The following is a 14,177-nucleotide window of genomic DNA, read 5'->3' on the forward strand; positions in this document are numbered from 1 at the left end:
CCTCTTCAGAAACTGCTTCACTGGTTGCCACTGCAGTTTAAGGTGTTCACATTAAGCCCTAAATGATTTAGTCTCCAGATATATGAAAGCACTGCCTCATTCCCTACAGACCCTCTTGGGTATTTAGATAGGCAGTGGAGGCCCCTCTTGGTAGTTTTACCACCCTTGGAAGTTTGTAGCTGTGGAATTCCCTCCCCACAGAGGTCTGACTGGCACCTTCATTGTATAGCTTTAGCTAAAGGCTCAACCTCTTTAACAGCTGAGTCGTATATTTTTAGGACCCACCCCCTTCTTCTGATGTAAATTATTTTAACTGCTTTTAATATAGTATTTTATCGTTTTAAGCTGTGCTGGGGCCTTGCAGAAAAGGACCGGTAATAAATCCTTTTTAAAAGTGGCTAAACAAATTTATAAAGCACAGGGGAGCATTCAGGAATGTGATTCCTTTATCTGCAGTCTAAAATGGTACAGTCCATTCTGTCCCTGCAGGAATCTTTTTTTCCTCCTCCAAAAATTGTGTAGCGGGTCTTGAGTCATTGGAAGAGTTTTAGAGGCACACAGTTTGTGGGCCAGGGCATGCCTTCAAGTTAATAATGAATCATTTTGTGGTCATTATTCAAGCATCTGAGGTGGGATTTCAGACAGAAGGAAGGGCTGGCATAGATTGTTGCTCTGAACGAGCTGAGTCCCAATAAGAGCTGCTCTTTACTAGCGCTGCTCACTTCTGAATATCCTCTTTTTAACAACCAGCAAGTCAGGCTAATGGGCTTGCCTATTACAGAAGGCAACAACTGTCAAAGTGCTAATTTCCTGGAAGCCATCTGAATCTTTTCCTTTTTAGACGGCTGTTTCAGTATGTGAAAATATCATCATTAAAACTCCCAAACTCTGGCCATTAGCACAGAGCAGAGTGCGCAAACAAAAAGGCCTGGAACCAAATTTGTATGTGATTTTGCTACATGTTGTCTACAGCCAGTGAGCATCATATCCTTGCACAGTGTGTAATGTTTAGAGAAACTGAGCTTCTCATGCATGAGGATGTGATCGGCTGGTTTTCCCCTGTTGATTATTTTATTTCTGGAGGGGTGGTGCTTCATTTTGTTTTCTGATCCAGGAGTTTTTGAGCACTGACGACTATCGTTGAGTAATGTATTATGGAGCCAAATCAACAGCTGCCTTGCAGTAAGGTTGCATCCAAAATAAGAGGATGGTGATTATGATTAGAGACATCTTCCCCTCCAGCAGGCTTTCTGAACATTGTGTAGTTAGTTATTTCCTCTTCTTGGGCAGCTCATGTCAATGTGTCTACATTTGACCGCTGTTGTGCTCCTGTCCTGCTTGAGGGCTTCTCAAAGGCATCTCGTTGGCCACAGGATGCTGGACTAGATGGGCCTTTGATCTCATCCAGTATGGCTTTCATTGCATTCTAGATACTCCACAAATCTGGCTCTGTCAGTGCTTCCTGTCCCATAAGAAGGAATCAAGGGGAACAATGTAGCTTCAACCAGGAGGCAGAAACGGTAACAAAGACCCTTTTCTGTGGGTCATCTTTATGCTGGTCCTAACAGGCATCTGTCACTTACATTACCGTGTTGAGAACTTGCAAGATTCTGGAGAAAGCAGTTTCAGGTTCCTTGGTTTTTCCTGTCTTGACTTCTTGGGCTCATTGTTCTGGTCCCACCGTGCGTGCGCGCGCGCACACACACACACACACACACACACGTGAGCTCATCACCCTTCCTTCAGGAGGGGGAAAATAAGCAACTAGGAAAATTTGAATGGTTTTGCTCTCAAGTGGTATGTGTGTGCACACACGCCTGCCTCTGATAACACAGTCTGTCTTTCTGTGCCCAAAATAGCTATCTTGCCAGGTCTGGGCACATTGCCTTCTCAGAGCTCCCTGCAGGGAAGCATTTGAATTTTCCAAGTGGTAGAAACTTAGAGTTATGCAAAATGGACTTGGCCCACACCAAGTCCCTTCAGGCTTCAAACGTCTGGGGATATGGTTAATAGTCAAGGTTAATAAAATATTTGACACAATTGTGCTGGTCATGCTTAAAAGCTGTTCTTTGTAAATGGATATAGAAGGCTCAGAGTAATGAACACAAATAGGTAACATTCAGCAAGAGAGTTCTGTATTTTGTTTTTGTTTTCCTGGTGGGGAGGTGTCAAAAAGGCAACAACTGAGACTTCGTCTTTCCTGTAGTCCGTTTAAACAGGGTAGGAATATCGAATGTAGCAACAGCTTAAAATAACTACTCTAGCCGTTAGAGGCTATTCAGAAGAATGAAAACTGCCAATCTTTACCATGAGTTAATTTTTCTGATTAGGTGAGCAGAAAGCGGGGTTAAAAGTCAGTGAGATGATGAATCAATGCCCTTCTAGTTTAGAAATAATACTGTTCTGTTTGGGAGGAGGGCTTACTATACCATGCATTATTCTGCAAGATTTTCAGCACCCTGTTAATTGATCCAAATGCTTTAATTGGAAAATCAATCCATAGATTATAACACTGAATTATCTCAAGTGATGTTATATTTAGAGGATAAAAATTTTGATCAGGTAATGAAACAAACAAATCATGTTTTACTTAAGCAAGTCGTTTTAAAGATATCCACCTGGATCCAGAATATTTTGCCTTTTTGATGCATCTTCTTCTGGAAAGCAGAACTGCGGGGATTTGAAACTACACAAAGCAGCCCTGCCCTGCCCCCATTTCTTTTCACCACAAGGAGAAGATTGGAACATGTATTCTTTTGGATGTGTTGCTCTTCTTCCTATATAGAAACAAATGGAGGAAGAATTGTGTGTAGGAGTTCCATGTCCGGCCCTGAATTGGGTTTGGTACCTGGATCAAGGTAGCAAGCACATAATGTAAACGACCAATGTCAACTAGTTGTTCTGCTTAGTATTCACTTGCGGGGGAATGTTTTTCCAGCAAACTCATTGGGACAGGTAATTACTGCAGCAGCTACAGCCTAATTTGAAGTGTTAGCTGTTAATTAAAACACTGCAGAGGTGTCCGGTTTTCTTTTGGTGTAACCAAAGCTCCCATTCAGACTCCATTAATCACTTTACAGTTAATGTGCTGCAGGAGGTCAAGACAATTGAGATGCCATGGCGGTCAGGAGTAAACAAGTTTCCTTTCTTCCAGGTAGCATGGCACTTGCAGAAGCCAAGGGGATGCTCTGCCCCTGTGGGCACGGTATCTGTTTTGTGATCTCTTTCTCAATGATAATTAAAAGTTAAATTGCTACTGTCAATGCTCTGTAAACCAAACCAGGTACTTGCTCTTTGCTGGAAATTTAACCCAAACTTCCACGGATGAATTGGCGTGCATCATAATTAAATCATCAAGTCTTTCCTTTTAATTCATTTGGAAACAAGAGACCATCCCCATCCCCACTCCTCTCATGGAATAAGAAGGTGGTGGGAAGGATCGGCTTTCTTGACAGGCTAATTAAGTTGCCAAACTGCCCAGCACAGTACATATTGAACTAACAGACGTTAAGCATCCCATCTCAGATGTTTGTTTTCTTATCGTTTCTGCTTATCTGAAAGTCAAAATGTTCTGCCATTGTTGGTTCATCAATAGTTACCTCATGGATTACCTTCTATTTGGTTTATTGACTGTGCCTTCTGCTGTCAGTCTCTCAATTATCATTTAAGTGGATAGTCTTCTTTTCTACTTTTAAATGCTTTTTCTTCAAATATATTTGGGATTCGCATAAATGCTGCTAAAAATTTACTTGTGTTTGCAAATAAATCACATTGCTTGTGCATAATTTTAATACATAAATTGTATTTTCATAAATTTAAATTAAATAATACAAATGTAAATGTTTGAGTGATTATTCTGTAAAAAATTATAATATATATGAACAGAGGCACTGAGGCCGCAGTCCTTAGGCTAGCAAATCACATTGCATTTTATGGTGTGCTTTTTAGCTGAGTCCTGCAATATCCTACCAAGACAAGAATAGTCCAGGTATTGATACCTGCCATGTGCTTGATATCACCCCCTTCTCTGTTTTTGCACTCCCAGGCAGGCAGCAAAATGGGAAGCCTATTTAGCTTTTATTAAACCACATTATGCAGTTGATAGGTTGCATTCACTTGGTTGTGAAAGATTGATGTGAGTTTGCAAATTGGAAAGATGTCTGAAGCTGTTTACTTCATAAGAGCTAGAACTGGTGATGTGTATCACCCAAATTAACAAGTTGTGGCATTGACTGCAAGTATTCATTAGTGTAACAAATCCAAAGAATGGGTGTGATTTCCCTCCCCCCTGCAGTTTGAACTGACTTTTTCTCTTTTTTTCTGTATGCAGAGCAAACCATGTCCCCAGTGGGAAAATACTAGCCGTAAAGGTATGTTCTTCCAAAAACTGCTTTATAAAAAAGTCCTATCCTACCCTGCCCCAACCATCAAATTCTTATTTCTGCATTATTTGCCTTGGTGCATGAAAGCAAAACATATACATGTTCAGGTCATAGTGCAAAAAACATCACACATACACATCTACATACACACACATACATTATATTATTATATTATATTATATTATATTATATTATATTATATTATATTATATTATAATAATTATCACACCACTACACACTCTTTCCTTTCTAGGTCACACAAGTAGTCTTGGGAAGTATTTGCATGCATTGGAAAAGTAATGTGTACCGATGAACTGGAAACTGTCAGAAAATCTCAGTTACTGGTGGTGCACCAAGCACACTGGCCCAGCTTGTCCATTCTGTTGCTGAAGCCTTCAGCATTCCTAGAATATGTTTTCAAGTGCTTTCTTCATCTTCCTTCTGAAATGGGTCTTCCTTTCCTGCTTCCACTCAGAGACCTTCTGTCTTCCACCAGTAAGGCATCAGCATACTCTGGGAGAACAAGTTCTTCCTAAACTTAAGTTGTTGCTGACCTGGCAAAATCCAAACCCCATGCTTTGGATTGCAGGTTCCATCGGCCCCTGCCAGCACAACTGCTGAAGTCCAAAACATCTTGGGGTGGGGTGGGGGAGGTGGCACCAGGTTGGCGGAGGCAGTGTTAGACAAATTGCACTGAATTCCTTTTTGGAATCTACCACTTCCTGGTTGGGAAAAATAAGCCTGATTCTTCCGTTAAATAATGAGGGCTTTGACAGCAAATATTGCCCTGATTTGCGCAAACACACCCACCCCTTACATATCAGAACAGGTGTCGTTTTTCAGCAAGCCTTACATGGACATTATTATCCCAACCTGTATCTGCTTTGGGCTTGAAATTGTTTTTATCTACTGTATACTTTTTGTGTGAATGTGTTTCTTGTTAAATCAATATATTATGGGAATAAAATAATAAGTGTCTGATCCCAATACTTTCGGTGCCAGTAAATCAAGGTTTATGACTGAAGCAACAACACAGCTTTATCACTTTCTTGCACAGTTTTAGCTACTTAAGAGGTTAAGGATAATCACAGCCGTTCATGTGAGTGTGAAGATTGGTGGTTTGGAAGCAAAGCAGGTGTGGACCAGTGTGAGAGCCAGTGGGGTATATTGGTTAAGAGCACAGGACAAGGACTGGGCAAACCAGACTCAAGTCTGCAACTTAGGCAGGAAGCTCACTAGAAGACAGTGGGCCAGTCCCCATGTCATAATCTTAACTTTCTTCACAGGGTTGTGGTGATAAAATGGGAAGGGAAGGAAAGAGAGGGGCCATAATATTTGCATTGACGGGTTCTAAGAGAAGAGGTGGGGTTTAAATGTAATAATAATATGAACACTGACAAGCCAGGATGCCGATGAGCTGGTGAGCAGATTAGCTGGCCAGCTGGTGAGCAGATGTGGGCCATCTGAGAGACACTTGATCTTTTACCTGAACGGCAAGTTGCTCAGGCAGAAGTTTCAGGGTACAGGTCCAGAAGGAATCTTATTGGCCTCCTGTGTCACCTAACTGCTTGTCGGAGCAGCATCTAAATGCAGCAGAGAAGGGGCCAGCAGCTCTGTCCTCGGACAAGTCCTCACGGTGGCTCAGAGAACAAGCTGCCTCTGGCACTCTGGCAGCTAAACCAAGTTGAGGCTGCTGGGCCTTAGGCTGGGTATAAGAATGCCATTTGACTTGTTGATTCGGGTGTGAAAATATATTGAGCCTTGCTTTGTGGAAAGAGGGAGAAGAGTTTGAAAAAAGAGGGTGCCAGCAGTTTATACTCCCCCTCCCACTTCAAAACTTTTTCTGTTTACTTAAAAAAAAGAGAGGAAAAATCTGTATGAATTGAATATGCAAGAAACTCCTGCTTTGTGGTTTCCTATCAGCTGATGCCTGTGGAACGTGCCCTCTGAACCTTCCTGCCTCCTGTGGGAAGCCACACGACTGAGGAGGTAGCATCCCTCCCCTTGCATTGTGTGTGAGGAGGCTGTGTGCTGTTCTGCAACTCCAGTGTTTCCTCTGCTCTTAACCTAGCATTTAAATGGTCCATTTGATTAATCATTTGTATACTGACTATCGTACTCCCAAATTTCCTCTGAGTTGTACATACTGTAAAAGACAATTATGTCACCACAGATTAAATAAGTGAATTAAAATGGAGTTGCAGCTTAATTTGACCTGTGATTTTGCTCTCGTTCCCTTTAGTGGCATGCACACGATTCCAGCAAATAGATGAAGTCATCCATGACAGCCGGTGATGAATTGCCATCGCTATACTGTATATTTTAATAGCCTCTCACTAATTTAAATTGAGCACCGAGTAAATTATAATTCAGTCACTTGACTGCTTGTATTTAACTTGACAACTCATCCTTATTTGTCCTGGAGGTGTAGGAGAGAAGTGGAGAAAATGGGCTCAGGTATTTCTCATAGGGTTAACCCTTTCCCCTTGCAGTGTTCCGTGTCAAAGCCATTGTAGATAGGAACTTGATTGCTATTTCTGTTGCTGCTGTTATTTAACACAAGGTGGGGCAATCATTTTAGGGCTGGGAGTCAGGTTTCCCATTTTAAATTGGGAAATGGGTTACACTCAAACTATATGAACATGCCCCCTGACCCCTTTCCTTCCTTACCACCCCTTTTCTTGGCACACTTCCACTCAAATAAATTAATAAAATATATGGGGCCAGAATACCAATGCAGGTCCCAGTATTCAATACCTACCCTTTGTCCATTTCTGTATTTAGAGTAACTAAAATCATGTAAAAAAAATCATGAAGGTGATTTAGGGCCCAGAGTTACAGTGCAATTCTAAACATGTCTACCCAGGAGTAATTCCTACTGAATTCAAAAAGGCTTACTCCTGGGTAAGGGGGGTTTGGTTTGTATTCTGAGTCTGTGATTCAACATAATTTTGTATCTCAGGGCAGCCAAGAGAGTAGTCAGAAACAAGAAGTACAATTTAGGTGATAATGTGTGCAAAACTAGCTCATTTTAATAGGTGGTAAAATCAAACTGTTCTAAGTTACATTCTTACATTAGCATTTTTAAAAAGATGGTGGCTAAATGATAGCTGTGAGTTCTCCAGGTGGGCCTCTTTGGGAGGGCATTCCAAAGGTTTACTTTTAGTGAGCCTTGGGGAGTTGAGAGGAGCTTGTGCCATGTTGACATGGGTGGGTTTATGCATGACTGACTCAATATCAAATCAGTCCACAATCTGGATCTCCTGCAGTTTCCTAGCATCCTCTAAGTTGGCTGCGTGTGGTCCTCAGCCTTACTTCCAGTGGGGAAACTAGAAGGAAAGAAGGAAGGCAGAGCAAGACCAAAATGGGGAGGGAAGCCAAAACAGAGGTGGGGGGAAGTCCTCTGTAAGCAATCGGTTCAGACCTCTTGCAAGAACATCTTCCCTTGCAGAGAGAAAGAGAAGCTGGTGACAGAGGGGACAAAGAAAGAAGAGAATTTGACCCTGCCCACCTTGAGCCCTGGTCCTGCCCACTGCTAGCATGTGACCCCTAAGGAAATGCAACCCTTTCCAGAAAAAGTTTACTTGCCTCTGTCCTAAAATAATTCTGGCTAAGTCCACAGTGGTGAATGTACCATGATTACTGTTTTGAACTTACTTTGGGGAAAACGGAAACTCCTTAAAATTGCATAGTGGGTGTTTCATGTGGCATGCCGTGGCCACAGTTTTTCAGTGGCGTGGCATGAGATTGTGTCATAGTGGCCGATCTCTGCGGCAAGCCTTTGCTCGTGAACACATTGCGGCCTGGGGCAATTGGCAGCATTAATGCAATGTTGAGTAAAAGCCATGTGGTGGCCATTTTGTGTGAAGGAGGGCTAAGACCCTTCCATTCTTAAAAATCAATGTGCCTGTAATTCACAGCAGCTCAGGGACTTTCTTCATTTCACGTCTTGGCTGATGCAGCATTTGCCATCCGTGACATCGAATCCAGTCAATATTCGGCTAAAGCTTTTGCAATGGGGGAAGCTGGGTTTCGAGCAGGGTTTTAACAATTGGAAAAGCAATCTCTTTTAGATATGATAGAGGGTTAAATTTTGTTGTTGTTTTAATGGGCAAAATTGATACAGTGTTCCAGCAGGTTACTTTGTTTTAAGCTTTCCACCCTGGAAAAAAAATGTAAGTGAATATTGTTGGCAAATGACTATTGATCTGGAGAAATGTGTTAAATGTTCTCTTGGCAGCCTTTCTATTACAGTTACAATTTAGTTTAGTGAGAGCTTTTATAAATAACCCTAAAGCAAATTCTTGATAGAAACTGGTTATGCTCTTTTTTCTCTGTTTAGACAGACATCAATACTGTAAAATGTAGGTTTAGAAATGGGTTCTTTTTGTGTGTGTGGTGTGGTGTGTTTTGTTTTGTTTTGTTTTTAAATCAGAGGCCATGTTGCTTTCCATTGCCAACTTCATGTATTGTTGGTTGTGTTAATCCTGCAAAATATTATTGAGTCTCAACCAAGTACCAAAATCCTCGGGAGTGTATATTATTATTATTATTATTATTATTATTATTATTATTATTAGTATTAGTATTAGTATTTTAATTTATTAATCACTTTCCATGAAACATCCTAAAGCAATTAACAATAAAAATTTCAATAATAAAAACATATGTAAAAATAATTTCACATCCAATACATAAATCTATTTAAATAAAAATCTCTACTTAAAAGGTTTGTTGGAAAATGAAAAACTTCAGTAGGCACCAGAAAGACAATAAATATGGTACCTGTCTGATATGTAATGGGAGGGAGCTCCATAACACACCATAATTTTATTTAAAATGTGTTGCCACTCCCAGGGTCAGATAAAACTGACTTGGTAGTTGCCTGGTTTTCAGCCAGTGTGCCGTGGCACACAGAGGTGGCTTGAAGGATGGACAGGGATAACGCGGGCAACACTGGCCGGTAACTTATTAGGTGTGAGCTTCAGTTACTGGTAGCCAAGATCTTTACAGGTGTTGATCGTCACTTGAAATACCCTATTCCGTTGGCAACAAACTGGCAGTCTGTTGGTGGTAGCCAGTTGACTTGAGCAGGAGTTTTCCGTGCCACCTGAAAAATATATAGGTTTGTTGATGGCCACCGTGTTCACATGCATTATGTAATGAGATATAATATTCTGCTGCTTACTTTCAGGTGATCCCTTTAGATATTACACTGGAACTTCAAAAGCAGATTATGTCGGAGTTAGAAATTCTTTACAAGGTATAATTTTCTAGCATTTACATTTCAATTCTATGTATAGTGTGTCTTTAACGTTGACAGCATTTTCCTCTCTTTCTTCATCTGCAGTGTGATTCGTCCTATATCATAGGATTTTACGGTGCTTTTTTTGTAGAAAACAGGATTTCCCTTTGTACTGAATTCATGGATGGTGAGTGGTGCTTGCATATTCTTGAAAAGCCTCAACTGTTTTCTGTTTTTTTTTTTAATGTAATTGGGAAATCAATTTGAACATTTGTGCTCATCCTAAAGAAACACAAAGCGATTCCTAGTTCAGATGGTGCAAGATGTCTTTTTCTCTCTTTTTTAGGAGGTATTTTAAAAATAATAACCTTTCACAAGCCTTAACACATCAGGCAGGCGAGAGTCATGATTACTTGATGTTAAGTATGTTACATTTTCCTCAATGGAGCTGCATTGACTTTTTATTGAAAATTTAAATAGAACAGAAGTAAATGCTGCTTTATCTGTTGCTTGATATTTTCGACTTCCATACAATCTGTCTTTACTGACAAAACAGCTGTTCCCACTTTTAATGTTTCAGTCGCCAGCACAGATTTTCCTTTAAATAAGCCTATTAGCTCACCCATTGTCCTGTGTGTTTTCAGCAAGCAGTAGGGGGTTGGGCATGGCAGGATTAAAGAGTTTCAGAGATTTTTTCGCCTGGGTTTCCTTAGCAATTTAACCCCATTGTTCATCCAATTAAAAATGTATCAAATGAACAAGGCAGATGCACCTGAGCAGGTGAGTCAAGCAATTGATTTTGATAGCAAGATATTTCCTCCCTATCCCTGGCAATATCACAAAAGAACTCTGGAGCACTACTCCAGGATTGTGCTTTCCTCTCAGATGATGCAGTGCAGTGGCTTGGGCCAGCCCTATAGGTGAACAAGGGGGTCGTTGGCAGACCTCACTTTGCTTATTACAGGCTAATCCTTTCTTCTGAGTCAATATCTTTACAAGCAAGTTCCTCTCTGTTTTATTTGATATTAACTATGTTTTGTTTGTTCCTGCAGGGGGCTCTTTGGATGTCTACAGAAAAATTCCAGAACACGTACTGGGAAGAATAGCCGTAGCAGTGAGTACTTTGGGGTTCTGTTTTTAATATAATAGTGTTAAATACGTAAATATTTATCACAGCTGATATTTGTAGATATAAATAACATAGGAAGATGGGGAGTGGGGGGAGAGTGAGAGTCATGGGGCACCTTGATAGCTAACAAATTTATTATGGTGTGAACTTTTGAGGAGTAGCATTAACTTCATTCGGGACACAAAAGCTTTTGTCATGATAAAATCTGTTAGTCTTCAACAGGCCCCGAGACCCTTGGTTGTTTTTGGTGCTACAGACTGCACAACTACCCCTCTAAAAATGGGGGTGGGGAAAACCTCTTCCTTTTCTAGTATGTATTGGAGAATCGCAAATAAGTTTGGTTTGTAATTTGTTGGAGCCTAAGAAGTCTGCTTATAAGAAAACACCCTACAAAGTTTCTAAATTATTAATTCTCACGTTGGCGTACTGTAGTCTCTTTAATTTTGTCAGTTTCACCATTTCTGCTAAATTCTACTTTTCTCTTTGAAAGTTGTTTTCATAGAGATGTCTGGAAATTGCCATTAAAGTTCAATTTCAGTTTTTGATAATGTTGGAATACTCTAAACAAATTCTAAAAGCCAAATAAAAACCACGTTTGTCAAACAGCCTAATAGCAATCCTGTTATATATTTTAAAACTAATGTTGCATTCCATTTCACTTGTATCTTATTACATGCTTACCAGGAAGTTTTTGTCAAGTGAAACACATCTTCATCTGCATGTATTTGCACTGTTGATTGTATTCAGTTTCCGGGGGGGGGGGTAGGTAGTATATCAGATTGACTTTATAAAAAGTAAATAACTCACATTACAGAGTTTAGGACAGGGTGACCAAGATGGGGTCCTCCAGATGTTGTTGGACTACAATGCCCATCTTTCCTGACCGATGAGCATGCTGGCTGTGACTGATGGGAGTCGGAGTGCAACAATATCCCCCAGCGTAGGGCATAATCAACTTTATACCATCAATTAACATACGTCTCTATTGGGTATTTGTGAAAGGTGTTATGCAATTCTACCTCCCATATTTGTTTTGTCTCTTCATAGCAAAACCACTACTGATCTCAACAGCCCTTTTTGTATTTGCTTAGTTTTCTGTGCAAATTCATACTGTTTATCACCAGCATTCAGAGTTACTGTATTTTTCCGTGTATAAGATGCCCCCATGTATAAGACGCCCCCTATTTTTGGGGACTCCAAATTAAGAAAACACCCCTCAGCCCTACCCATGAATAAGATGGACCAATTTCAAACCCAATTTTTTGGTTAAAAAACCCCTAGTCTTATACACAAAAATACGGTATACGCAGAGGTTCTATGTAGCTGCCATGGCTAATGGCCCTTGATAGCCTTCCCAAATCTGTTGCCCCCCAGATATTTTGAGCTATAACTCCCATCACCCCCCACTCATCATACTGGCTGAAGCTCTTGAGAGCTGTTGTCCAAAACATCTGTAGTCCAGCAGCTTGCAGAAGGCTGCCCTTGATAGACTCATTTTCCATGTATTTACATAATCCTTCTTAAAGCTATCTAAGTCAGCAGCTACCATCTCATGGTAGGAAATTATTTGAGTTTATTAAGCAGTATATGAAGAAGGCCCTTCCTCCTGTGAGTCTTTAACGTATTGCCATGCAGCTTCATTGGGTGACCCCATATTAAACTGTTAGGACAGAAGGAGAAAAGTTCTGCTCTATCCACCCTTTTGCCATGGTTCGTAATTCCATAAACCTTTGCCCTCTTTTTCTTTTCTTTTTTCCTAAAGTGAGTAGTCCCTAATATTAAGTTATGCACTTGCACAACGTATAGGCATATAACATACAGGTACCCCAATATATAGGACCTATTTTTCCCAGAAGATCAAAAATAATTCTGTTTGCTCCATCCATTAGCGTGGTGTACATGAAGGTCTCAGATAGTCTTCTCTCCATGATCCATCCAGAAGCTGCTTCAGCATAGCTGTTGCACTGGTATTAGTTCTTATCCCTTCTCGCCATGCTGGGGATAATGAGCTGAATTCTCCAAGTCTAAGAAGAGAATGTATCATAATTTTAAAGCCGCAGCCAAGACCAGTTGGAAGGGAGGTGTCATGGGGTAGGGTGCTGCTGAACAATTGCTAAATCCGAAGCAGGCTTTGATAATTTAAGTGGTTTAAAGCAGAACAAAAAGTTATTCTAAAATGTACCATTTAATTAAATGCCTGTTTTCCACACTCATTATACATCAAGCTGACAACTGAAATCCTTTAATCTGATGCAGGCAGCTATTTAGGCTCCTTTCATTGTAATTCGCAGCTCAGCTTCATTCTCTCCACTTTAGCTGCATGTGCAAAGAGCATCTTTTAATCTGATGCTATCGCGTTGGAGCACTTGCAGATGGGCTTGTTTTTTCAGACTCGGCATGGTTCGCTTCTAACACACACACATGCACATACTGCTTTGGTGAGAGTAAAAGTGTTTCACTTTTGCAGTCCAGAGGATTTGCACAATCTTATTAAATAACATTCATTTCTATACTTCACTGTAAATTACAGATACTTTCTCCTCCTGGGCATTTATCCTGACAACAAGCATTCTGGAGTAGCATCTTCAAACAGTTTTTTCCAGAAAGGGAACATGTGCTGTGTCCAAGGCCACGCAGTGGATTCATGGCCAAACTAAAATCACATTTTTGCATGATTTCTGAAAACCTGACTTTGAGTGAGTGATCTAAGAAATCTTAAGTCTCTAGTTCAGTCCAACCCTTTTGGGTCCATGGAAACATCCGCAAACAGGATAAATTGGTGCATTCCACCCCTCACTCAACCTAGCACACACCACAATCTAGTCTACTGTCTCCAATAAATGCTACTTTCAAACTTAATTTCAGCAGCATGGGGGTACAGGACCCTGGAGGCACCAGGGAAGACTTGTGCAGGTGAGCCTGCAAGTCTGGAGGTGTGTATGGGGCAGCCAGGGCTATGTGATAAGAGCCTTTAAAAAAACCCACTCTCAGCCATTCAGCAGAGAAGGTGGAGTAGGAGTGTGTGTGTTATGAATTATGCTACTCCTGAACTCCTGACTACAGTGGTACCTCGGGTTACAGACGCTTCAGGCTTGGCAACCATATGTCAGGAGTGCTCTGATGGTGTTTCCTGCTTGGCAGGGGGTTGGACTCGATGGCCCTTGTGGTCTCTTCCAACTCTATGATTCTATGATTCTATGATTCTAGGTTACAGACTCCGCTAACCCAGAAATAGTACCTCGGGTTAAGAACTTTGCTTCAGGATGAGAACAGAAATCATGCGGCAGCGGCATGTCAGCAGCGGAAGGCCCCATTAGCTAAAGTGGTGCTTCAGGTTAAGAACAGTTTCAGGTTAAGAACGGACCTCCGGAACGCATTAAGTTCTTAACCAGAGGTACCACTGTATTGGTTAATCCAATTG

At 40.9% G+C, this 14,177-nt stretch overlaps 1 protein-coding gene across 8 annotated transcripts in view; it reads left to right on the forward strand.

The window, feature by feature from the left end:
- Window positions 1-14,177, forward strand: part of MAP2K5 (mitogen-activated protein kinase kinase 5) — a 933,658-nt gene that overhangs the window by 36,021 nt on the left and 883,460 nt on the right. For all 8 annotated transcript variants that reach the window (XR_014541671.1, XR_014541672.1, XR_014541673.1 and 5 more), the window contains exons 9-12: window positions 4,331-4,370; window positions 9,577-9,645; window positions 9,733-9,814; window positions 10,680-10,741. Coding sequence is in view for 4 of the 8 variants with exons in the window: in XM_083586768.1 (XP_083442894.1) it covers window positions 4,331-4,370; window positions 9,577-9,645; window positions 9,733-9,814; window positions 10,680-10,741 (253 nt within the window). In the remaining 4 variants the exon portion in view is untranslated. The remainder of the gene's footprint in view (window positions 1-4,330; window positions 4,371-9,576; window positions 9,646-9,732; window positions 9,815-10,679; window positions 10,742-14,177) is intronic.

Source organism: Podarcis filfolensis (assembly GCF_964270895.1).
Source record: "Podarcis filfolensis genome assembly, chromosome: 14".
Classification (NCBI taxonomy): domain Eukaryota; kingdom Metazoa; phylum Chordata; class Lepidosauria; order Squamata; family Lacertidae; genus Podarcis; species Podarcis filfolensis.